Here is a 27,742-nt window from a genome sequence, read left to right on the forward strand (position 1 = left end):
ATTTATTGCCTCCTAGCTGTTCAATTTCACATTTTGTCCTCGTCATATCCCCGACTCATGATCATTCTGCACTGACCCTTGTAGGGCAGGCAGGGAATATTGATAAAACAATTATCTGCTTGCCGTTCATTTGATTTTCCATTTCAATTACGGATTGGAGGAGGCAAAAAGAAAAGATTGCGCCATTGATTTTCTTCCCCCTACCTTACAACAGGAAGGAGGCAGGCTTTGATGGGATGCTTTGGTGACATGGAATAGAGGCAGGAGGAGTGCACTTTATAGCTTTAGGTGCATTGGCTCTCTTTTGCTGTTGTAAAGGCTTTGCTTTATGAGCCGTTAGGGAAGTATGTATGATTTAGCATCGCAAACGTACAGGACTGTATAATGAAAAAGGACACACAAGCTCTGAATCCCTATCAGAAACATGCAATCTGACTGAGTAATATCTGATTATTGACTCAAATGTGATGATTCAAATGTGGTGCGTGCAACAAGCCAGGCTTCCCTCCATTGAGGAGGGACAGTCGTGTTCACGCTGCTGCTGACCTGAGGTAAACACTGTGTGCCGTGCACTCTGGAGGCCAAAGCACCCAAAGGTCATAGCAGTTTGTCAGCGACACCATTCCACTCTCTCCCCCTTTCTGATGGTCTGCCACTGTCTATTTGTCACTCTTAAATGACAACTGAGTTGCATCATACTTGTTTTTTCCTGCAGCACTGACACAATGCTCCAGCACCTCTACACTGTACAATAATGCACTGTGATGGAGAGCGGGGTGTGAGGACCATTCGAGGCAGCTGTAGCAGATAAAAATAAACCAATCGTAGAGGATACAGTAAGAGATTCAATTGGGGGAAAGTGCATGTTAACTGCTGATTTTTTTCCCAAGCAAGCCATGTCAAATGAATCCATTACCACATAAAGTAAATAGATTCTTCTGTAAATGATTTGGAACATTGGTAATGGGTAAAGACCTAATGGGAATCCTGGTAAAATAGCCTTTGGGGAGCCTGGGAAAATCTGCCTCAGTGAAGTGGCCGGCTCTTGGCCAAAAGCCTGAGTAGAGGGGAAGAGGGGGGAGTGGGCTCAGACTTCACAGAGATGACAGAAATGGAAGGAGAGAGAGAAAAAGGAGAGCAAACTCTGGAGGAATCTCCACCCATGGATGATGTTAAGTTCCACTGTTGAGCATAATCGCGCAAAAATGCTGAAGACTTGAAAGGGCTGATGATAATGCTATTGCTGTCCAGTGATCCAGCGCGGTCACAGGCAGCAGCAGCAGCAAGGCAAGAAGTGCTGTACTACTTCCTATACTGCAGTCCGCTTGGGCGAACACGGCAGCTCCCAGGGGATTTCACATGGCTGACCTTAAATAAGTTTGGCTTTGATCAAAGTTTAGCACGATCGCTCCGCTTGCTACAAGTCAGGGGATCTAGGGAGGGGGAGGAGGGTGAGACCTGGGCGAGGAGGTCCTGGCAAAGATTCCTTCCCAAAGCTCCCCTTCCAACACTGGATTATGTCGGGCAATTAAGGTAATGAACTGGCTAACGTAACAACACATAATGATCCTTTTTATCCTCGTTCTCCAAGGTGTCTCTTGCAGTTTCTTTGACGCATATTTCTCTGGATCACCTTGCTTCTCTTTTTTTGTGTCTCTGCTCTAAAAGGAGATCATAAAAACACTGCCTGGATTGTGGAGGAAATCAAAAGTAGCACCTGTGTGGACATGCTAACCTGCACTAGCATAGCATCCAGGCCTCATGTCTATCCATGTGGCAGTGCGAGCCTCTATTCCACTTCCCCCCAATCAACCTCCCACCCCATCAGCGCACAACTTGTCTGCCTGCTCCCCTTTTCATTCGAACACATTTTCTAGCCAAAAATTTCACTTCAATCTCACCTCATCTCTCCATACTACATTAACCCCTGGCAATTGCCTTCCAAATGACCCCATTAAGCTGTAATTGCCTCAGCAGGCCTGCTCCCTCGCTTGTAATTCTGTGCAGCGAACCCACCAGACGTTCCCCCGGCATTGTTTCATGTTCTGGCTCCCATCAGCCAGTTCAGACACTGACCCAACCCCCCCACCCCCACCACCACCCCTTTTCCTCTCCACTCCTCTTACTCCCAGCCTCCTCTCTTCTGTCGTGGCCGGAGCTGTTGGTGCTCACGGCTAGCAGTGCCACCGGCGGACTGTCCTCGTCTGCAGTGAGCTCACACGGGAGGTGCTGTGCCCTTAGTTCCTCTCTTACTGCTGTACTCAGAGTCAATAACAAAAACAAAATCAACTCTTTCATATGTCACCCACAGGCCTTCATTTCATCAAGTCCTCACTATTTCAACCACATATTTGATTATGGCTTCTTCAAGGATTCCTTCTTCATTACAAATCAATTTAATCAGCTCAGGGCCATTCGGGATGAGTACCGAAATCCAGTACCAACTCATCTCAGATCTAGCTGACCGAATTACAACACAGATTTCTATACTTCATTTTGGTACTCCCCCTTCCCCAGACATGACCCCTGCTACTCCTAATGAAAGGCATGAAAACAGGTGAAGTAATTTAAGTAGACTTGCTTTATTTAAGCAAAGCATGAATGTGTTTTAATTATTTTGCCATCATAAGCAGTGTCTGCTCTGACACATTTACTTTATTGTGGGTTTTTTTCTATTGCAGTGACTTTAAATGAATTATGCTTGAATTGCTTACATAAAGAAATGACACCAGTTTCCTTTTGTATCCTTTGTTCAATTAACATCTCGTAAAGACAATTCTCTGAATCATTTACTATACTAAGACAGCTTTAATTCACTTGAAAACCTTTAGAACTATTAATTCAGGTGTGGCAATAAACACTTTTTGTTAAATGTTAAAATATCAAACTGTCAAAAGCAGTGGAGTAGTGGAGGGTATACACAGATATACAGAGGATACCCACTTATTTTTAGTCTTCATATAGCAGTGCTTTCCAAAGTGTGGCCCCCAGAGCTGCTTTAAGTGGGCTGCAAGAGATCATTAATAATAGAAAAAAAAATTAAATCAGGTTTTAAATGATCAGAAAATAATTGATTACATGTTATTATTTTAAGACTTCAAAGTAAAAGTCAGAAGTTCTAACTCTTCTACTTGTCATTTATTTTGTCTGATGCATCCAACTGGTGTCACGGTTCAACTGGTGTTGGTTTAACCACTGGCACGACGTATATACTGCTTGTTTCTGATTATAAGAATCTTACAGTGTCTTAAGAAACATTAATTCTTCTTGGGAGAGTTTGCTGCACAACAATGTGTTTTAACAGAGATGTAGATTAGAAAAGAACATTTCAGTAACTTTGCAGATGCCTCATTAAAAGAAAATTAAATGGCAATGGCTCATTAATTCTACTTTATGACCCCACAAACACTTCCTGAGTAATGTATATGTATCTGAAAAACAAGCATTTACATTGAATTCCCTGTTTATGAAACAAACATAGTATAAACAAAAGGTAAATATGCAAGTCTCGTGTTACGTGCAAGGCTTTTTTGTGGGCCCCAGGAAAATTTTTAGGTCTCAAATTGGGCTGCACCATTCTGAAGCTTGGGAAAGGCTGCCACAGCGTATACCCACTTCTAAATCAATAGTATACCCAAGAGAGAGTTTATAAATTAAGAGTATACCCACTTCTGCATGGACCACTACACCACTTGATAAAAGTATACATGAAAGCTTTATCACATGTGTGTAACAATGGTACTTTGTAAGTCAGGTTGTTCAAATATTTTAGCCCTGTTGTGATATCATGTGCTTTAAACTGGTAGTTCTCAACTGGTCTACCCTCAGGATCCACCAGTTTCTTCAATGACATTTTGACACCCGAAGTTATTATTATTATTATTATTATTGTTATTACTATTATTATTATTATTACAGAAATGCACTTTACTTTAATGAATTATGTTAGTTTGGATGTTGGGTGAAACAAAATATATGAGTGAAAAAGAGACAGGACATATCTAACATGATTTACACCCTATTTCCCTATGATTGCATGAAATTCTTTGCCAATGTCCAGAGATCTTGAGAAAATAGCTTGATCATGAGAAAAATAGCTGTGATGTTGCAAGAAAAGGAGACAAATGAGTTGTAAATTTGAGAAAACATTTAAATTTATGATAAAACAAAGTGAAATATAATGTGTGGATGTCCACTAAGGACAGCAGTACCTTTTCTCCAGAATCACATTAATGACCCACTGAAAATGGCTTTGCGACCCACTTTATGGTCCTGACCCACAGGTTGAGAACTACAGCTTTAAATCACACATCTGCTATTTTTACGTTTGATAGGACAGAAAAGTACCAAAGCTACCAACAAATATATAAATATTCAAAGCCTCTCATCGTCCAAGTTGGCTATGAACATATCACAATATAACCATCATTCAGCTCGTTAAGTGTGCTAATTAATGCCTAATTGCTGGTTTCAATGCGGATTTTATTTCAGATTCATATTTTCAGCTAACCAGATTTGCAACAAAGTTTGGGAGTGCTTTCCTGGATGATCTGAGCAGATGAGGAGCAGCTAAAGCCAGTGAGTGCACACTACTCCAACAGTTAGGGTTTCTTCTCTAAGCTGAAGTTAGGCTTTGTGCTGTGCTGCAGATGAGTCTTGTGTTCCTCAAAGTCTGAGTTGACCTGTGGGCTTTTTTTCCATTCACCTCAGTGAACAATCCCTGGTAGCATGCTGTCTGGACATTATTTAGTGTGATATCATGGCGTGGCTAGTGCTAACATTTTTAATGATAGTAAAAAACTGACGACATGATAATGGAGGAAATGTTATCCTGGTTATCATTAAAACCATTTCATCTGTAGTCATGTGTCAATACTGGAATTAATCCTGACATGACATGTGATGTTGACAATCACCCTCCTCTCCAGGTGTCATCAGGATCCTGTTGGGTGCAAAGACTACAGCCGCCAAACACACAACTTCACCTTTTATGTTCCCGCTGGGGAGCTGATGTCAGGGCTGCTCAACTTTTTGACGAAGGCCTCGGTGGATAACTAACGCACAAATGCGGATAGGTGGAGAAAGCGATCCTGACAGTGATGTATTGCAACTAGTTGCAGGTGTCAGGAAGAAGACGCTCTGCCAGCCGTTGGCGTGCATGCACTGTGTATATGCATGCATGCACACGTCTGTGCCCCTGCATGCTCTTCTCAATGTGCACATCTTGTATGTGTGTATACGTGTGCGCTTGCAGATGTTTGACTGTTCATGATGCCTCCAAGCCTTTACATGTGACCTGCTGGGTGGGGTGGGGGTGCTCGGACTAATAACCCATTCAACACTCCCTCCATCTCAAGCAGCACATCCTCCCTGCCACCCATAACAGATTGGTGAGCTCATAAAGGCTAGCACAGGCACCCATACTGCCTCTATCTGCTGGTCAGGCTGTAGTGGAATAACGCCATCTCTTAACATTTACATTCACACATTTAAAAAGCTCTTTAGGAAGGTTGGACAACATATCGACAGGATACAGTAACACCCGTTTTCCCTTTTCTGCTGCAGCCATTTACTCTGATTTGAAATGTAGTTTCTAAATTAATTCTAAGCCGGAGATACACAAGCTTTCTCTGAACACACAAACCTTCAGAAATGCTTTAGATCATTGCGTTCTCTCGTCGCCCGTTTATTTAAATTCATCCTTTTTTTCCTAAGCAAATGTTCCCAGGAATATCAAGGTGTTTTTGTTGCAAAGCTCTAACTGATCCGGGGGGATTTGCTTCCAACAGCCTGTCTCTCCCTCGCCTTTCAACACAAAACTCTGCGCTCCAATCAAAATGAACCACCAGGGACCCCCCTCTCCCCCCTCCCCCCTCCCCCCTCCCCCCCCTGAGCTACGCCTGCTCCGAGTGCTGTGATAGCAGCCTCTCTGCCATTGATCGCGGAGTTTAGCACAGAGCATGCATGCCACCGTTAGCAGAAAACAAAGACCTCTCTCCCTTTAATAGTGGCGCACGCCGCTAATGCAGCTAACGTCTTGTGCTTCCCTCTGCCCTGAAGAATGAATGAAAGAAAGCAGATAGCAATTAAAAAGGTTAACGAGGGTGCACGTCTCGTCACAACTCATCTTTTTCACACAAATCTTTTTAGCTCATAAACAGATTGATATCTTTTGGGGGAGGAGGGGGATGCACGTTTGCTTGCCACAAGTGATAAAAACAGGCATTCATGTCTTACTTCTAATTGTGTTCCACGTTACAAATCTAATTGTAGACGCTGAATTCAAAAAGGAAACACAGTGTTATTGATCCACCTAACACAGAGCAGGAGGATCTCATGAATTAGGAATGAGATAAATCACCATTAACCCCCAAGAACCCAGCTTGTGGTCGACCACTGACATACCGCACTGATCCTCTTTTTTTAATACTCTGGATAATTCTTCCTGGCAATGTATAAATATAAGTCTGCAATGAATACAGCATGTGTCTGTTTATTTAATCAAGGCCTGATTTACTTGTGACAGAGAATAAATTCTTCTATTTTCTGTGAGCTGCTATAAAATTGCCATCATTTTTAATTAATTCTTAATTAAAATATATTACACCACAGCTTCTACCCATCTCTCTTGATATTCTAACATAATCAATTCAGAACCATTTACATATCATTAATTAAAAGCTTTCCTCTCTCATCCTTAAAATCATAATGAGGGCCGATTCCTCATTAGTAACCTATAAGGGAGAAAATAACAATACAGCAGAGAATGGATGGCGCGTTCCACAGTGACTCCTTTGTCTCCCAGTTTCTCAAAAGCATTTTTTTTACGCTCCTCAATTGGATTTAAGAATTACAGAGTCAATTTTGGAGACTCAATGAAAATAAGTGAGGCAGCACTGGCTCTCTTAGTGTTTATTTGCTCTCGCACGCTGCTTTAAAAAGTGAAACAAAGTCAATCAGTGTCACCAGTCGTTCTCAATAATTTTATTTTTAAATGAAAATAGCCTTTTTGTTGCATTATGCATTTATGCATTTTTTCTGTTTAAAAATATAAATCCTGCACACTTCCTGTGCATATAAATATGATTTATCTTCCACATAATACACCTGTAAACACTAATGTTAACCTTAGACTTGGTTTGCATTGAGCCTACAAACATGCTTTGAGAAATAAACAATTTTGCATGAACAAAAAAGCCACTTCAGTGCTGCATCATTCAATTTCACTGCATTTTTCGTGCACATATGCAAACAATGACCTCCCATCATTTATTATACGCATTAAAAAAAACCACACATGTGCGCTCTATCTCCCCATCTTGAGCTCTCCCTTAAAGAAGAGTAATAATATCAAGTAATGATAGGTATTGTTATGCCGAGGATCAGGCACATCCTGATTTTTATCGCCCGTCTCTCACAGGTGCTCGGGCGCTACTTGTCAGGACTGCATGTCTGGGTCTTCCACATGTCAGATAAAAATCGCTGCACTTGGTGTTTCGGCAGCCTGACAGCAATTTATTTGAATGTTTTGTCACACTGGTGTTGGTGCATTTTGTGTGGGCTGCTCACCGGAATGGCAACAGCTCGTAGCTCGCTGACACTTGTGCACACGCTCACATATATAGACATGTTTTTGTAGCACATTAACACACCTGGAGTGGGACAAAATCACACATGCTCACTGCATGAGCTGCACGACTACTTTGGTTAATTAAAACCAGTGTGTGTAAAAAGACAAAATAAAAATAGGTAAACTGAACGTGTTCATTAATATTTAACACCCAATAAAGCAGGTGACACTGCATTGTTAGCACTCCTTATCCTTTTTAAATACACATTTCCATTTACACCTCCATGACCACACACTGCACCTTATATAAAGCTAAATAAAAGCAAGAAAAGGGCTGAAATAAATGAAAGGTGCATGTAAAAATAAGGAATACATTTGCATGCCTGTTTTTCTTATTTTTCTGCAGAGTCTAATTAAATAACACACATGATTCAGAGCACACAACCCTCGGTGCAATCTTGTGATTCTCCGAGCTGACATGGAATATTGAGTAAGTTAATGAAATCCTCTCAAAGACAGGAACTCTATTTTTACACCATGATAATTAAAGTACGACACAGTTATAATTTACAGCCCTGGCTTAATTGCATAGGAAAAGTAAAATGGGAGAGGTCTATGAGACGAGATTAAAAGTGTGTGCGGAGAAAAAAAACACACTCCTTGTGTGTATTTACTCACAGAGCTTCCTGTGCATCTAAACAGCAGGACTGTATCTTTTTAGCATCGTGGAACGTATCAAAGATTAGGTAATGAAATATGCACCGTCCTATTTTTCTGCTGCCGGGCCCTTTGACAAATCGAGTACAATCCAAAATCTCCATAAATCACTATTAAAGACAAGTATATCATCACCAGCGCATATATCTTCCCCAGCCTGACCTGTAGACTAATGAGAAAAGGCCCAGACTATCTTGTCTGATTAATTAATTCAAAATGTCGGCTGTTATTCAAATGTGAGGCTGGTGTTATTTGAATAACACTTGACAGCGACGCCTGAAGAAATAATTTCTGGTTTGTGAGGCTGCTGCGGCATTACTGATGATGGCTCATGGAAATGTTAGAAGCCGAGGAGTATTTTTTCCCTCCCTCACCTTCTCCGTCATGATAGCTCCAAGAAGTATTTCATTACTTCAACCAACCCCCCCTTCTCTTCTTCTCCACAATTATGGCTCTCACTGTTTTTTTCCACTGTCTGTCCTCTCTCTCCCTCTCTCTTTCTGTGTTTGTATTCCCTCCCACAGCCGGCCCAGATCTACGGGGCAGCGCTCTGGCTCTGCAAGAGACATGCTGGCAAAGAGGAAGGTCATGGTTTTTACAACTGCAGCTCCCCAATGCTGACAGGGCTCGGCGCTGCCAAAGTGACACACTCTGTTTGGCTTTCCCACGTTCATGGAGCTCCACGGCACTTCGTCTTTATCACAGGGCACGCCATACACACACAAACACGGAGGTTTAATCAGCATCAGAGCTGCGTTTTCTGTCCATATTAGTACATCTATAGACAACAAATTCAAAAGTTGGACTTAAGATTTGTCTCTGGTCTGGGTTCTGCACTCATCATGGTGTTTTGTGTGAGAAAGTTGATCTTCTCACACAACAGAAAGATGAAACACTGGTGCATCTTTCTATACGAGGCTATTTTGCATAAAGTGCCTTCTTATCTATGCTTTCTACCGACTCTGAGAACTGTTAGTAGCTGTAACCATCATTCTCATGGATTCATCATGGATGAAACTCCTCAATATCAGTCATCTTGATCTAAGCAACAGGGTCATCTTGAGCTTGAGCGCTGCATTAGTTTAGTACAGTGGTTCCCAAAGTGGGGTTGGGACACCCAGGGGGGTCACAGGACACTAAGGGGGGGTCACGGAATGCTTTCCAAAAAAATCAGAGACATTTTTAATGGTTTGAAGTGGTGTATTTTATCCATTATTGTAAAAATATTCTTAAATTGGTTCAATTTTAAATAAAACAATGATTTTTACATGAGATGTGTGCTTAAAAGCAGTAATGTGCACAAAAACGCACTAAAATGTAAATTACTACTTGATGCTTTAATGACCTCTCAGGGCTGGTGGGGGTCCTCAGTCTTGGGGGTCACAGGCTGAAAGATTTGGGATCCCTTGGTTAGGAGATTTTAAAAGCAGCATAAGAGGATGTTTGACCAGTGAAAAAAAACATGTTTTCTCATGAAAACTGATGATTTATGCAAAGTTTGTAGTTTTTATCTTTTTTTTTTTTTTTTGGTCACATGTGTGGAACTTATTATGCTGCTGTCCTGGCCAGGACTCTGTATCTCAATGGGAGAACTCCTGGTTAAGTAAAGGTTTAAAAAAAACAGGGCAGTCAAAATATTTATATTTTCAATTGCAATTAATCTCAGACATTCTGTAGTTAATCACAATCAACTGCATCCATTTATCCCATCTTAAAATTCCACTGTTTTGCCGCCAAAGCTTAACCCAAGTGTAACTGACTTCCTGTTTGGATACAGATTGGCTTTTAAAGGTAGATTGCAGATTTTAACATAAACTTAAAGACAGAAAAAGGAACTTTTTATGGATCTCAAATGAGAAAAGAGAATGTAAAAAGGTCAATATTTGATAACACAAGGTTCAGAAGACTTTTGACTTTGAGTTTTTTAGAGTGAAATGAGACATAAGGGTGCAATGGTGGACTTCCCTGCAGGTAGATGTTAGTGTGACTTACATGCTTTTAAAAATCGAAATTAAGACTTTTTAAGAGCTGGAGTGAGAAAAATTAATACGAATTTTTGCACAGTAAATAGTCAAAAATGGAAGGCATGCCAAATGATTTTGGCCAAAATACATTTTTTGGTCATAAACGCCAAAATTTGATGATTTTTGGCCCTATTAATCCCTCTATTCCTTTAATTTGTTGTATAATGATATTCATCAGAACACATTTTTGCAGATGCACTGAGCTGATTCTAGACAGTTTGACTTTTAAAAGCAGAATAATACTTTTTGTCAGTTAAAACCTGTTAAAATAAGGGTGGACTGCAAGGATTTTTGGGAGGGTTAACTGGTAGCCCAGATGTTAGAGAATAGTAGTAGTGTTTCACAACAGTACAGAGTTTATTAAATCACAGTGAGACAGAGAAAATCAGAGAGGAGGAACTTTAGAACATCAACACTGAATTTGGTGAATTATGGAGATTATTTGTGCAACAATTTGTGAAGGAAGATGATTAAAATCGTATAAGGTTGGCTTGCAAACAAAGATTGGATAAGGACGTGGCTTAGTCCAAAATGTAAGACCCCTCACTGGTAAAATCAGACTTTTTAAGACTTTTTATGGCCTGAAATTCAAAATGAGCAATTCAAGACTACAAGACATTTCAAGGATCTGCAGGAACCAAAAGTGGGCCTAACCAAAGTGTTGAAAAGACAACAAGGCATGCAATTAATGCAGCTGAAAAATATAAGTGCACTAATATTTGAGCTTCACGATTAATGCGATTAATCTCGACAGCCCTAGGAAAAATTTATAAAACTGAATAAATGTGAGTGGATTGTGTCAATGATCCCATGTGCATTTTTCCACATTTTCTTCATGTGTTTTTTGTGGATTTAAGAGGGAAGAGTGGAGGAGAAAAAAAGGCACCAGAGAAAGAAAACCACGAGTGTACGTGCGAGGGCCTAAGGGCAGTGCGCACCCCGCTATCGCTTCCCTCATCAAGCATGGATTCTAATCAGGGCTGGGGAGATATAAGACGCTCAGTCATTAAATAAATTAACTCTGCCACTCCATGCTCTCCTTCAGCACCCGCGAGAGGCCCGCCGTGCTCTGCATACTTACACAGGCTGCGAGCATCACACAGCTCACCTTCACAAACACACACAGGTTAGGAAGTCATGTGAAATATTTAGAGACATAGAAACCACGCCTCCTGTTTTTGGGAGCTTTTACATAATTGCATCAAAACACCAATAAAAGGGGGAAGAATGCAGATGTGTCCTGTAATTCGGCATGAGGAAATCTTTGTATGTGACTGATAAATAACCTCTGAGGCTCGATGCTGATTCACAGTGCTGGTGAGACAGCGTAGACATGAGTTTTTCTGAGGATCTGTTCAGCCTGCTGCCATTCATCAAGAGGCAGCCAGAGCAGTGACGAACAGTAAGAGAGCTCAGTGTCGGCTCGGATCACTGACACAAACAATCAAAGCTGACACAGTCTCCGTATAGCACCTGCCACTCCGGCAACACAAATAGATCAATATGAGGGGGAACTGGCTCACTGTTTAAAACTCATACCCTCGCACCCACATCATCTTCAGGAGCAGCGTGATGCAAAGAAAAAAAAAAAAAAAAAGGCACGCTTAATACATATCAATCACTCTGACGGTGGAAATGCTTATTTGAGGAGCAAATACGCCGTGTCAGCAGAATGTCCGTTGTCAAAACTTGCCATTTGAATTTCCAAACGTATTGTGTGGTAGACAAATGTCCTTAGAAAATCCCTTACATTGCAATTTATATCATTTTAATGCGCGCTTTAATTCTCCATTACTTAGGGAGGAAGTACCTGGGAGGGTGGAAACGCATTAGAGAAAGTAAGAAATGAACAGAAGGGTCTGGGGATCTCTGGAGCAGACACAATTAAATATTCATGCGTCTCCTCCTAGGACACAACAGATACAGATCATTATCATGGCAACAGCACACCACCATTTTGTTCACACGTTTGGCTCCGAATCAATGTGTGGAGAGGATTTTGTATGAGAACATCCAAATGATAAATAAGTGCCTAATTTTAAATAAAATCTCCAATGATCATGCTGTTAATCCAAAAGTTAAAACTGCAGGTAATGTGAGGATTGTGTCTGTAAAAGTGGCTCACAATCGCTCCAAAATTCTCCAAAACGCCTCCTGCTTGAGGTAAAAAGCAGAGAAGAATAGCAGTAATGTACTCTGGATGACCTCCACTTTCTACAGAGAGGAGAAACCAGCGTTTCTTTTTTTTTTTTGCTTTTCAATCCCCATCAAAGAGGAGCAAAAAAGGAGGGACAGCATTCCCCTGCTCACCGTCATTAATCATAGCTTTCTGGGAGCAAGCGCATATTAATTTCTGTCATCCCAAACATCATTTGGTATTGTTAGTCCACGGCTTAGTCCTCATTGAGCAGCAGACGCCGGCCGTTCCTCCTGGTTTGAGGGAAGACAGGGGGGCCTGTGTGGCTGCGTTTCAGAGCAAGAGGCCTTTATCCCCGGGGCTCTGACACCAATTAAGCCGTTTCACCGGGAGACGAAAACAGGGCCCGCCGTTTCACTGTAACATGAGCCAGCACCTAGCCGCTGGCCCCTCGCCATCTTTCCATTACCTCAGGCACAAAAATCAACTTCAAGGACTTAAGAAAACAAAAAGATGGTATATGGCGAGTAGTCGTTTTTTTAGTGAGAGCTTATAAATTTAAAAAGGGAGGAATCGTTTTCATATATAGCACTGATCCACACCAGATTCCCTTATTTTAAACATATTTTTACTGACTGAAAACACCGAAACAATGTGATTGTATTCTTCCACAGCTGGAGAGGAAAATGCTCAGTGTGCAGTTCCCTTTATATCTTTTCTGTCCCCACAGTTGCCTCCTGGCAGGCAGCAGAGAGCAGATTGTCTCAGGGCTAAAGCAGAATAATGCAAGGTTTGTTATGAATTAAATATTAGAAATCTTAACACAGCAGCCAATAAGAATTATTTGCCTTATTAAAGCAGCAGAAGACGCTGATTAAAATTTCATTGCATTGCAGTCTTTTTCCCATTTCAGCCTTCAATACATCATTCTAATGTATGAAACATGTGAAACAATGGCATTAGGAACAATGGGGAGAGGGGCTTCTTTTCCAAGCCTGCAAATGAGGAGAAGACAGCACAGATTGCTTTTTTCTGTTTTTGGAAAACAGTGAAGAAAAGACGTTTTTTGTCAAGTAACAAGCTACAGACTGCAAACATGTCAAGATGCTACAAATCAATTTTAAAACGTGCACATTTCCCGACTTCTGCTCCTAATTCCTTATCTACAGAAATCCATCACCTGTAGGAGTAACCCCTCCACTCTCAAAAAAAAAAAACCCTCACATTTGACTCCAAAAATGTAACTAACAGTAAATCTATCATCAGGATTAAATACAGAGGAGGTCACTGGAGCACAAACTAGTGACAGGAGCCGTATTGTTTTCAGTGCTTGTGCTCTCACAAACGACGGGTCATTTAGTTGTCCACATGTAATGTGTACAGAGTAAATGAACATGCTGGTGTCTATTGTCCCAGGAGGAAAACTCTTCCCTGAAACACTAGAGCTAATGAAATAGGGACCTATAAATAGCAGAGTCATTACTGAGAGAGGAGACGCGTTTGCACCAGTCTTTCACTCCGACCCTTTTTACACTAATAACCGCCTCTGTGGCAGAATATGCACACGGCCAGAGACGCACACAGTCATAACCATCAAGATGCAGGAGAATCAGGGGAAAAACATGTAAAAATTCATACTCAGAGTGTTTTCACTTAGCTTTAAATACATATGAGCTACAGCTGAAAGTAAATGTATATTTTTATGATCATAATTAGCACTTTAAGAACTGCACCAGCACTTTAAGAACCTCATTATATTTAACTTTTAGAGATTTCTGAAATCATCTATTAATACTCACCCTCTGCTGTTAAATGTTTTACATTTCATGTGTTGAAAGTTGTTTTTTAGGGCTGCAGCCTGAGTAGAAGATAAAGTTCATCTTTAATCTTGACTTTAAAAATTAAGCTTTGCAACCATGTAAAACCAGGATGGGTTTTTGCATGTTATCTGATGCATAAAGTGGAAACAAAGGGTTTATTTAGTGCTTTTAAAAATGTTATAAGTGTCAGAAGTGTGCTTTGTTGGAAGTGACTTCATCTAAGTGAGCACTTCCAATTAGCTTTTTTTCAGCTGAACTGAAATGTTATTTTGAACATGTAAAAAAAAAAATCAGAATTGCAGACAGATGTAAAAATATACATAAAAATAAAATGCAAAAAAGAAAAAAAAGATCATAATAGTGATTTGGTTTGCATATCTAAAAGGAGTGTGTAGAAGTACAGGCTTATTAAATCCATAATTAACAGTAAATTATTTACTGTCATTATTGACACCCTACATTATAACTGATTCTCTTAGACTTGAATTGTATTCATAATCCAATAAGAACATAACTTTATTATTATTTTCCTGCAAAAATGTACTTCATTAACATAACTAGAAGCCTTTCTTGTGTTTTTTCTTCTGCAGTGAACTCTTTAAAAAGCATTTATTGAACCTTATTTTTAAAATTGTGTCCAAAAACGCTGCTAGCAGAGTTATGACAAGAACCAAAAGGTTCGAACAAATCTCTATTTGGCTTCATTTTCTGGCTCCAAGTTAAAGAAATAATTAACTTTACAGTTCTAGTTACTGTTTTAAAATCTTTGACTGTCTCACCTTTCTATCATGCTGCACACCTGCTCCCTCTGATTAGCATATAAAGGTCTCCTTACTGATCCTAAACTTAACCTGATCTAGGGTTCCTACACTCTTAACAAGATCTAATTTAGACTTTTTAAGATCTGAGCTGGTACTCTGGACCGAGACTAAATTTTCTGTTTTAATGTAGTGTTTATAAAAAGTCAAATGGTATGTGGCAGAGAAGTTTTCTGGTCATAAAACCCAAAATTTGATGATTTCTGTCACATTTAATGCCTCTATTGCATGAATATACCATATAGTAATATTTAAATCATATTACTAGCAGTTATGCTGAAGTGATTCTAAACAGTAAGGGTGTGTTGTACAAAGATTTAAGTGTGCAAACAAATAATCCAAAGGCTGGGGAACTGGACGAGTGTTTCACAACAGTACAAGGCTTATATGACTTTGATAAAGCTTTAGCATCACACACTTTATTCCCCACATTCTAATGAATATTTATGAAACCATTTATGGTGTTAGAAATATAAAATTAGTGATTGATAACAAAGCAGAAAGCTATTTCCTTTAAAAATCTTGAAATCTTAAAGCAATGAGCAAAAAAAAGGATGATTAAAATTGGATAATTTTGCTAGAAAACAAAAATTAGATAAAGACATCAATCTGGCTTCTAAAATACAAGATCTCTAACAAGTAAAAATCTGACTCTTTAAGACTTTTATGGCTTTAAATTTCAAAAGTCCAGTCTAAGACTTTCCAAGACTTTCCAAAGATGTGCTGGACCCCTGTTGATCACCCCACGGTTTCTTCATTCATCTCTGTAATTCTTTACCACAGGTTTACAAGCCTTCATCAGCCAAGTCTTCATTTAAACATAGACTTAAACATGAATTTTTCACAAGCTTTTGGCTAAATCTTCAATTATTGGAGTACATCCTGCACTTTATAATTACTATTAATACCACTGTCACTTCTATTTACTGTGGTGCCATCTCATTGTATGCATTACTTTTATTTTTTTTATCTTTTGTTAAATTTTTACAAGTTTTTCTCATGCATTTAAGTTACAATCTTAAAGCACACTGAGGCTGTGGATGCCATATAAAATGTGTTTTATAAATAAACTGACTTGTGAGATGGTGACTGAAAATAACCAAGTTGAAGTAAACTTTATTTAAAGCAGCAAAGCTCAATACTAAGACTTTTAAAAAGGAGAATTGTTCAACTTTGTCTGACTGTGTGAAAAGAATCAAAGTTTAAAAAAATCCTTGCAAAGTCACACTGCAAGACAACAAGTTGTACCATTCACATTGTGGCTTTCTTCAGATGGACTGCGGAGTAAAGTCTCATCTTAAAGGGTTCAAAGTAGCTCCAGCTTTATACATTTTTACCTTCAGCGACATCAAAAACAAAAAGTGGCATTCAGAGATCCTCCAACAGCCCCGCTCCTCCTGCTGTAAACTCATTTCAATCAATCCTTCCTTTTTGCATCCCAAGCAGCCTCTGCTGGCTGCCACCGCCTGAAGATAACTATTTCACCACCTCTGTCATGCCTAATTAACAACTCAGATGTACAATTCAGAAATTTCGCAATTAACCTACTAAAATATTGTTGGAGGATGCTAATTGTTATGCCAGTTGCCATAAAGACTCATTTGCATAACGTATGTGCAAAAAACAATTATGAGCTGTTGATCGCGCAGGAGCCCGCGGAAAATGCTCCAAGCGATGGAGTAGAGAGGGGGGGCGAGGGAGACGTTTGCAAGATGGGGGCTCGTGTGTGCAGATGGAGGGACAGCACTGAATCACCGTGCACGAAAGCAAAACAAAAAAAAAAAACAGATTTGAGGAGCCGTGCGTGCAGATAGCAGAGAGCTCCGGCACTGAGGCATCTATCTGCACAGCACAAAAGCATTCTGCCTTCCAAATGAAACTGATATGTACACTCTTGTTTTTCCCCCCTCTCTCTTTCTGTCTGGCTCTCCCTCTTTTCATTCTTGCTGATGGGGAAATGGAGGGTATTTGGGAGCTACTTAGATAATAGCCACATCTTCCCCGGTCCCCCTTGTGCTTTAGAGGAGGAAGCACTAGTGGCCCTGCCATTGAGCCAGTCAGGAACCCAGCTGTGCGCGAGCTATTCGCCACAACACTATCTAGTCTCTGCAGCCGCATCACTGGGGCTCTGTGAGACAAAAAGCAGCCAAAGTCAATTGTCTCTCTTGCTGAATGGCTTTCTGTTCTCTGTCAGGGATTTACTGGAGATTTTGCAGCATGAAAAAACCTCTAAGGTGCACAAAAAAGTGAAGTAAAATATCTTTTTCTCTTTAACTGCATTTTAAATGAATTTGTATTAATAATTATAACCCAATTGGAATTAGAGGGGTCATTAAGTTTGTCAGGAAATATTGAAATTAATGTTCCCTGTAGATTTGAGAAATGCTTACCTCCTCAGTCCTAACTCTATTTACTGCAGGTAATGCTTTTAGTCAGCCTTGCATGTGGTTAATTACAGGCTCATCTTTAACTCCATTTAATCAACACACTCTTTTCCTACCCGAACAGTACACGTATATCCAAGACAAGCCCATGAAAGCATGTTTAGCACTTTGCAGAACATGTGCCACAAACACATTGGCTCCGACTCGCTTTCTAATCCACTGCTCTGAACACTGGGTCGGAGCATTTATCAGCCTGAATCTGCCACACTCCCCCTCTCCCTCCCCTACCTCTCCAGACCCCCTGTTTCCGAACCTGACGAGTCAAAGGTCAGCAAAACAACAAGTCAATACGCAGCCAAAAGAAGCGCCGTGCAGCTGAGAGAGCTGTGGAGAGGGGGCTAAGCCTCTCTGTGGCACTCCGTGATTTAGCCTGTAATAGTTTTCTGTAATCTCTTTCTATTGATTAAACCTCACATCAAAGAGGAGTCCTGCTACAGAACCTCTCTTTTCCTGGTCAGAAATACCATATGGAGGTAATCTTTCACCTTTGTTATTCTTGCCGCTCCCACTGCTGCTGCTGCTGGGAGCCTCTCGTCCAAGCCAAGCACGAGAGCAGGACGAGGCAGCGGGATAAAACAAACCCCGGCACACAGGAATAACTGCAGAACTCATCGGAATCATGGGGAAAATTTACCTCAATGCGGTCATTGTCCTCGTATGCAGCCTACAGGGGGAAAAGGTATGACATGAATGCATCCTTTGTCCCGAAACATGAGGGGATAAAACATTTAATTCCAATTTTTTCACAAAGAAAACCCCTCTCACTCTAAAGGACAAAGAGCAGCACATGCCAGCCGAAGCTCACATTCAGCTTATCTAAATGCAAGACCAAGAAAATTTAGGAGAAAAAACCCTCCTGCTAAAAACACTCAATTTAGTGACAGGCAAATGACTTCATGCTGCCACTTAATCTCATTTCTTGCATAATGCTCTCTAATTAGCATATCAAAGTGAATTAATACTTCCAGGGCATTAGCAATGCAGAAATACGCTGCAGCTCTACAATAACACTTAGAAGAGTGCCAGAAACTTCTAAAAGTCTTCTAGAAAAAGCACTCCTCTACCTCTCTTCTCCTCAGAAAAATGACACAAACAAGAGACTCTTCCCACCACTTTGATTCCCTCAAACTCAACATTTAACACAAACACTTGTGCAGCTTTGAAGCTGAACCCTGGACCGGCTTTTCATCCTCAATGCCAGACAATAAGGCTGGATAACATGATACATGCGTGCAGTAATTACACCCATGGTTCTTGGAACGCTTTCAAATTTATTATTAAAAGCCATTTTCAGCCATCCCAGGGTCCCACGGCTAAAAGAGACAGCAGCCCCCCACCCGTGCCACCCGAACAGACATGAAAGGGCCGAGGATGCCCTGAGAACGGTGGAGCAGGAGCCGGTGAAAGGCTCGCTGTGTGCAGCAAAAACAGGCCGGTCAACAAGGCCACCAGACCAGCTGAGCTCTGTCAATGACTGAGGGGGGGGGGGGCTGTGACTCTAAAGCACAGGTTAACCATACGCACAATTCTCTCCAACACTCACACATGAACGTTAACATACTTTGATATAAATTTTTGATCAGTTTCATTGACTTTCTCATGACACTTTTAGCCATTTGCTGCTATTTGAGAGCCTATTTTACATCAGAGACACTATAAATACACAAAAACAGATAAATCATCTGATTTAAGAGTAACAATGACACCAGAACAGGAATTTTCTCTCACTTGCAAGTATTTATAAAATCTCTGATTTCATATTTTTTCACTTAAGTCAACAATCTCCACATGCAGGAAAGTCCTGAACCGGGAAATACTTCAAATCAAACTACACACGAAATAAAGTGTGCATAATGTTTGATCTATCTCTCTCATTGTCTCCACACACATAAAGGAGCTCAGATTGACCGTGGACCCCCTGTCTTCCCCTGTGGACCCCACCTGTGTTGGGAAGTTCATAAACTTTTATGATCTCTCCCGAGCCAGCTTCCTCATAAAGTGCACAAAAGGTCACAAATCTGACCAGGGATCAGGCTGGTTAAATGACACCAAACCCACAGCAATATTTAATTTTTACTGGCATTTTTCTTACTAAAAGATCACCTATAAAGTGAAAAAATCAGATTAAATCAGTGACCACTGGAGTCAAATTCAAAGAGCAGAATAAAAGAAAAATACAGCACATAATAATCATGCTACATTAGAGTAAAAAAAGATCATTTTTGCTTTCATTTAAAAACTATCAGCTTATTTTATGTTATATATTTTATGTTTTATACACAAAATACTGAAGTGTAGAAATAGCAATCTGCACAGAGCTGACTTTTTTAAAAAAAAGTGCTTCGAATCTAAAGTTGCAACAATATGGCAAAAAAAAAAATCCAGCATTTTGGCTCCAAATAGGCATTACCAGTGATGATAGGAGTAAAAATCTGTGATTTACCTGATTTTATTTTTAAATTGTGCATACAGTATGTGCGCTCACTTACTGAAAGTTTTTAGCCTTAATGCTGCTAAATCTGTGGATTGATTCTGATAAGAAACAACTGCACTATGTGCAAAAAATCTCATTTGCACACTTTTGCAGTCATTTTCAGCAATCTAATGAATACATTGATTTTGACCACAATTAATTGACCACTCTGTAGGTCATGAACTGCAGTATGGTAATAAATAAATGCTTTTGATGCCGTCTTATGCTGAGTGTGGGATTTGCTTGTATTCACCTATGTATAACATCCTGCAGGATCTCCCCATCCTGAAAACCAGAGCGCACTTTTTCTGTTTTGAAACCCAAGCAACCGGTGTTGGAGAAGCTGCTCCCGCAGAAGCAGCTTTAAAAATCTACCTGCAGTGTGACAGCATGCTGTTTCAGTTTGACACAATGACATATTTGGAGAGGCTTCATGTGCTCAGAGGTAACCTGGATGTATTAGATCACTGGGAGGTCAAGTGTGTGTGCAGCTTGGGTGTGTGACTCTTAGTTTGAAAGTGTTTTGGATGCAGATCTTACCTGTTTTTTCTTTGATTTCACAGAGAACGCTGAAGAGTGCTGGTTTCATTCTGTGACAGTTCAGTCCATGTTTCCTGTTTCAGTATAAGACAAGATAAAATACTGAAATAAATTCACTGAAAAGCACATGCTGCATATTAACACCTGGTTGAATATTTCAGATATTAACTTGACTTGAAGCTATGGCATGTCTTGTAATGCTCCAACACAAATTCTCCTGTGCATTAGTTAGAATAGCTTTTTAGTTGGGCTTCATCTTTCTAAATGTAGCCCCCAATGACAGCTAATTATGTCATAAGCATGTCTACGTGAATTTTGAGCAACAGTTTGAGTTTTAAAGCAAAAAGAAGCATTTACTTTTTAGGACATGTGTGCACAAACTTTTAGAAGAAGGCATGCTTGCACACAAATGCTCCTGTTCCCTCTCTGTCAACTTTCTCACACGTGTTTAACACCCCTCAGTGTAAGATTATCATTAAAGCCACTTCAGCCCATTGTTATGCATGGGGGACTTAAGTTAAGCGGGCCACATCTCAATAATGATGTGTTCAGCGTTTCAGGGAGGGGGGCCAAGTTAATAAAACATATAAATCAACCAACTTTGCTTGCGCCTCGTCCAGACTCTGATCAGTTATGGTCATGATTTGATGCAGAATGTCACCGATGTCTTGCTTTCTTCCGTCTCCGTCCGTCCCATCGTGTCCATGTGGAGGCGGCAGTGCCATGCCTCCTTGTACCGAGTGGCCGGCCAGACTCACACCGCCGATCGGCTGCATGATCCGGGCTTGATCGTCCATGGTGGCCGCTAAAGAGTCTGTGCACTGAGCCAAACAAATTGAAAAACTCATATACGAAATGGGCTACAACATGTGCCGCAGACTGGAGGGATGTACGGCTGTGGGATTCTTCAGCGATTCAGCGCACACGCGTGTATTTTCTTTGAAAAATCAACACCGAGCAGGGATGTTTTTTGGCGTGAATCTGTGTCCAAGTTCTCGCTGTCCTCTCGCTATTTTACGCGCGGTCCAAAGTGCCAAAACGCGTGGTAGAAAAACGCGTAAATCTTCTTTGAAGACTTCTTCGTCAAAATTGCCGGTCCATCGTTTTTCCCCGCGCGGATCCTCGTGCCAATCTGTCTTTTCTCGTGGATTTGACGGCTGCTAGAGACAGAAACGCTCCTGGTGATCTCTCATTTATTAGCGCTCTTCGTGGGATTCCCGGCGCATTTCCTCTCCAACCAAAAAAAAAAAAAAAAAAAAATGTCCAAATCCTCCTCGAGAAGCACCGGCAAGCAAAAATATCCAATGTGGAAACGTGTAAACAAATACAAAAAAATCTTGCAGGTGTTGCCAACTATAAATGTGCAGAAATGATTCCCGCGACAACTGACAGGATTAAAAAATATACACAATCTGCCGCGTAAGGTGTCCAAATGTGACTATAAAAAATATGAAATGTAAAAAAAAAAAAAGTTGTTTAAAAAATGTAGAAGAAATTAATGAGGACACAACGCTGTGGAAAGGCGATGCGCAAAAAAATCTGTAGCCCTGCTGAAATTTATGAGCTCCAGCCTCTGCCTGTGTGTGTTTTATGTTGTTTGATGGCAGCGGTAGTGAGCGATTGACAGTGTGCCAATGCCACTCACTCAGTGCAGACGTGTCAGAGCAGGGAACAGGGCTAGAAAAAAAATAAAAAAAATACAAAATACGGAATGAAAATGCACGCTCCGCCCTGCAGAGGAGGGGTCTATATTCTTGTCACTTCTCGCCTGAACACCGAAAAACAAAATGTTAAGAGCTAGTACTTAGGATGGTGATTATAATGATGAAAGCACGCCACAGTCCCCCTCTCTCTTTCTCGCAGCAGCTTCAGCACGATATCCTCGTTTCCTCACGCGTGCACGTGCAGCTATGTGCATATTCTCTAGCAATAACAAAGATTTAGCCCTGCAAGCACACAGGCAAATACATAATGAGAGTTTTTATACACTTTGATGTAGAACTGCATAGTCCCTTGTAAGCCCTGCTTCCAGTCAGGCAGGCAGTAGACATGTTTATATTATTGGAAAGTAAAGCTCGTCGACCAATCACAGCCCGGAGTGACGAAGACTGACGATCCGCGTGCCCTATTACTGGCAGATGCATGATGCTGAGAGCCCACCCACTCCATCCCTCCATCTTCGCACCGCTTGTACAAAAGGACGGGAACTTCTGATTGGTCGTTGCCACGAGTGACATCCATTGCACAAGCAGGCGGCGCTGCTCCGTGCTCCTCCGCAGTTGCTATGGCAGCAGACAAGTTGTTGAGCTGGATGCAAGGCAGCAAATGTGTGCACCTCTACAATGAGCGAGAGGAGTACGGCTTTCTGAAGAAAATGTCAAAATAAGGACTTTTCATTCATTCTGGGAGTGTATCATGATAACAGTGCAGGGATGGAGGCTGTTTTCACTGCTCTGAGAGTCAGCCTGTACTTAATAATAATGAGAAGGTCTTCATGCTGAAGTTTAGTTTGATAAAGGTCTGATGATGGATGGCCATGACATCAGTTTACAAAATTAGGATTTACAGACTTACTTTCTCTGCCTCACCAGTGCTCTTTCTCTTTTTTCAGATTAAACATATTTTCCAGCAGAATTAACAACCACAGTGGAACTTCTCTAAAACTAGACTTACGGCTAACAGGTGATGTTAGGTTACCTTATTAGTCATAGATCTCTCAGTGAGTCAGTCAGCCTCCTTTTAAAAAACAAGCAGCACAGGTTTAGACACGAGAGAGAAACCAAAGAATGTGGCGTAACTCTAAAAAGTTAACCCAAAGTCAGAGGTGGACTTTACTATTGGGCAAAGGTGTTACCCAGGGCCCTTAGACTACCAGGGGACCCCTGAACCCAAAACTAACTTAACCCTTTCTCCTGCACCAGTCTGTATTCTGGCACATTCATTAAAGCATGAAATATAAAGTAAACCTGGTCATGTTAGTGTGGTATTTTATAAAGCCTTAACCTTTATTTTTTTTTAATTAAAAAAAATCAAAAGCAAGTCATGTGGCGTAAACATGTATGTATTTTACTAAATATTTTATGAGAAAAATTATACAAATATCTTAATAAATAAATAATTTTGGCCACTTTTTTGGAGGTAAAACATGATCAAAAAAATAGTTTTGCATACACTGTAAAATAGAATTAGCTAAGCTCACTTAGAATAGGTAAACTCAACTTGACTTTTGTAAGGTCACATAACTTGTTTATTTAAATGCACTGCAAGTATACTCCCTTCATATTTCTCAGTAATAAATATTGATGATAACTCAGCTATTCTAAGTCTGCAATACTAGTTAAAAATGAATTATTTTAAGTGTTCAAAACTGAGTAAAATGCTAATTTGAGTGTAACCCTCTATCGCTGAGGTCACTAAGTAGCAGACTCAAGTGGCTCCCTACACTGAGAAAAATGAATCTGGGCAAAAGTAAATTTAATTTAATCTTCAATAGCCACAATAAAAATCAAAGTTTTTAGCTTGACATAAGTAAATCTAATTTTGTTGTCAGTTTCTTTTGTTAAAAATACAAGACATTGTGATTTTTTCCCAAAACAAGAACAATTCAGGTAATGTAAGCCAATCTTCAAAAAGTTTATCCACATAATAAAGCCTGACTTTGTTACCTTTACTCAGTTTCATTCTGTGTTTCAAAACTACAAAAAACCTGACACGGAAAACCTTCAATAGTAAGTGTTTGAGAAAGGGCAGAGCCTTTGAAAAAAACTCGGAGTTTGATTGGATGAACGTTCTGTCTGTCACATCTTTACGGGCCAATCGGGCAACAAAACACATGACGTAGCCACAACCGAGGTGCGCGTGCGCAGCTACCAAAGGATAATGTGAACCATGGCAACCATAGACATGTCAGTACGCGACTTTTGTCGTTTTTGAAAAGAAAACAACTCACTGCTGTTCTTTGATTTCTTTTAACAAAGAAATGTTATCAAGTTCTGATAAAACTGGCGCTTTAGCAGCATCCACGCTAATGTCTTCCGCCATAACTGCACCGGCCTCTTGTCGCTGCTTGCTTACATCATGACGCCGCCGTGCCCGAAAGTACTGCCCCTCGTCGCTGATTGGTCCTGTCACTTTCTAACCGGACCCAAACCTTTGCAAGATGGATCCGCCAGTGAGAAACACGGAAACGGGCTGATCCATCTGCTTTCCAAGGTTAACAAAATACTACATTATCCATGAATAAATGCCCCCTGTGATGCATTGTGGGTATTCCAAAATAGTGATAAATGGCTTTTCTAACAGTCAGGAATAGATGAACTGCTAACTGAAGACATGGCAGTGATGATAGATCAGATTGGTGGTAAACAAATCTGGGGATATGTAGGCAGAATTTTCCCATGATGCCATGGGGCAGAGTGTTTATATGTGTTTAGATCTGTTTAAATGTGATCAGGTGAGTTTAGATGTTGAATGTTGTACAGAGATCACTGCTGGGATTCCTTTGTTCATCTTTCTGATGGATTATTGTTGTTTTTGATGGTCAGCACTTTTGCACCGTGAGTGAAAAGAGGACTTCCTGAAAATGAGTTTGACTGCCTGACCTATATTTGTAGACAAAAATTTAACTGCTCTTTGTTAGTTTCATGGGGAAAATTGAAACAGTGCAGAAACAAATGCAGACATTTCCTTTGCAAGTATTGTTACAGGTGTTTCTAATGAATACCACCAGTGGGAGGGAATCATGATTATATCACTCATATTATTGTGTTAGACTGCAGTGAAAGCATGAATCATTTTTACAAGCTGAAAATAATTGAAATTACATGTATTTCAAAGAAAACATTAAATTAAATAAAGTCTTGTTGAATCTACTTGTAAATGTAAGTAAATTTCACTTCAATTTTTTTGTTGTTGAACTAAAACAGAGTAGTAGTTTTTATGAAGATTAATCTGATTAATCTACAAAAACATGATGCAAAAAGTTGCCTAAGTTTTTCTAAGTAGATTGGGCTGAATATTTTTATCAGTGTATCTGGACCTGTACGTGCCTGTTATCTCAACCTGTGCAGCTTTTTTACATTCACCGTTATCTATCTTGACCATCTTCACAGGACCTACCTCTTAAAGGCAGTGGCATGTGATGCTACTCAGCCAATCAGACGCTTCACTCAGACAAGGAACAGCGTTAGTGAAGAGCAAGGACTGCAGGTCTGTGAGCAGCTCGCTGCTGCAGAGACACTGAGAATTTAGGGGCGTCTCAAAAACAACAAAGAGAAAGTGAATTAGGAAAGAGTAGAGATGCTCTAATTTGAAATAAGAAAATATGGTGATGCAAAAGAAACTTTTTAATCAAAAAGTTAACTCAAGTAGTTTTTTTACAAGCTTCAAGTGTTTGGTCCTCAGTGTAGCTCTGATGTCATTTGGTTGCCAGATGTCCATTTAGTGTCTCCAGATCTGTTGGGACATTTCTGTTTGAAAAACTTTGCTAAACAGTCATTTTTGGTTGGTTTTTACACCAGTTTACAAGTAGGACGTTCTTTGATAAATAAAAAATTAAAAGCGATGTGAAGGGCTCCATGTCTGTGCTCGCCTAGGACCCCAAAATCGCTAAATCACTGCCCAAAGTAAAACATGATTAAAAAAAAAAAAAGCAGGTCAATAAGGACTAGATAGGGATGCTACACAGCAAAGTTTCTATAAATTCAAGTCTGTCCTCTCCTCCTTTTCTCTCTGGTTTTCCACAACCCTCCCTCCCACCCCGTTACTCTGTTTCTCTCCTCACCCTATCTGTAGGATAGAAGGGGTTAGTAGTGCCAGGGAGCTACAGTGGATTCCCAAAGTTTCTCCAAACCAGCAAATGTCACATCACTGCTCAAAATAATCATTCCAAAATCATCAGTAAATAATCATCACAACTGTTGACATTGCATCCTGTTAATGGTGAGGTCCTGCTAGTGAATAGATGAAATACACCATCAATTAATAAAACAGCAAAAAGGTTAAATAGTCAGTAAATAATTCAGAATTCTCTCCTACAGCTAAAACAGTGCTAAAACTTGTTGATCTCTTTGGACTTACCTGATAAAGAGCAGAGAGAGAAATGGCCTGAAACTAGGTTCAAAGGTGAGCAGTAATTGTTGGTGCAGCTTTAGTCCAGTCTGTAAGGCCTTGGGTTGGGAAATGGTTGGTTGTCAGTCAGGGGCGTAGCCAGGGGGTGGCCAGTGGGAGCACCATGGCCACCTTAGAAATCGTCTTCTTTTTGAAATTGATGAATCAACATGAAAAGGTACATTCATTAAAAAGAGGAAAAACAGAAACAAAACAAAACGCACATATTGAAGGCTTTTTTGAAGTCTCTTTGTGTAGAATTTTACAGGGCAGTTATAGAACAAAAACAAACTGTATATCAGTGATCATCAGCTGGTGGCCAGATGAGGCCCCCAAAGCTCCTGATCTGCCCCACAAAAGATGATTATATTTGTAAATGTAAAGTTTTTTTGTTTGCTTGATATTTTTTGTCTTAAAATTCAGATGTCTAAATTAAATCAGCTTCAAAAGGATCAAGATTTCTACAGTCTTATCAGGAATGACTTCATGTTTGATCTGATTTTTACATAAACCCACCAGCCAGCCATTAATTGTAAATATGCTACATAATAAACACATACGTACCAGTTCAGTTGTCATCAAATATGAAGTTTTCTGGTTCATATTTCCACTTCAGGCTCTTGGAGAGTGTGATTTTCCTGCCAGGGAATCAAAACAAAACACCTGTTCCCTGCATGTGTTATTGCCAATACTAAAATCAACCCCAGTGATGGACAACATGGCAGCCCAAGAAATATGTCACCTAAACATTTCAGTCAGCTCCTGGTGGCTGGATGCAATAGAGGTGACAGTGGCTGATCCTACAGCCTAAAAATTCCTTACAAGTTGAAAGAAAATACAAATACTCATACAATACTGTGATTATCAGATAATGTTTTAAAATGTTTTAGTTCACTCAGGACAAAATCTGGCCCTTTCACAAATGTAGTTGACACCCTGAGCTGTATATTATAATTTTTAGACCTTGATACATTTGTGTACTGAGTAAGGGCGATCCTAGAAATCTGACTGGCCACCCCGTGGTAACCCCAAAGATCTAAGTCATGATTGGCTATGTGCCACATGTCAGAGAAAAGACATTTGCTCGTAGG

At 40.2% G+C, this 27,742-nt stretch overlaps 1 protein-coding gene across 7 annotated transcripts in view; it reads right to left on the reverse strand.

Moving 5' to 3' along the window:
• Positions 1 to 22,241, reverse strand: part of pbx3b (pre-B-cell leukemia homeobox 3b) — an 83,685-nt gene extending 61,444 nt beyond the window's left edge. The window contains exons 1-2 of one of the 7 annotated variants that reach the window (XM_041788615.1): positions 21,144 to 22,241; positions 20,544 to 20,623 (exon numbers count right to left, since the gene is read on the reverse strand). In XM_041788615.1, coding sequence (XP_041644549.1) covers positions 20,544 to 20,623; positions 21,144 to 21,391 — 328 coding nt within the window. In that variant the 5' untranslated portion in view covers positions 21,392 to 22,241. The remainder of the gene's footprint in view (positions 1 to 20,543; positions 20,624 to 21,143) is intronic. The other 6 variants (XM_041788617.1, XM_041788616.1, XM_041788619.1 and 3 more) reach the window with 6 other exon arrangements.
• Positions 22,242 to 27,742: the final 5,501 nt, after the last annotated feature.

Source organism: Cheilinus undulatus, linkage group 5 (assembly GCF_018320785.1).
Source record: "Cheilinus undulatus linkage group 5, ASM1832078v1, whole genome shotgun sequence".
NCBI lineage: Eukaryota > Metazoa > Chordata > Actinopteri > Labriformes > Labridae > Cheilinus > Cheilinus undulatus.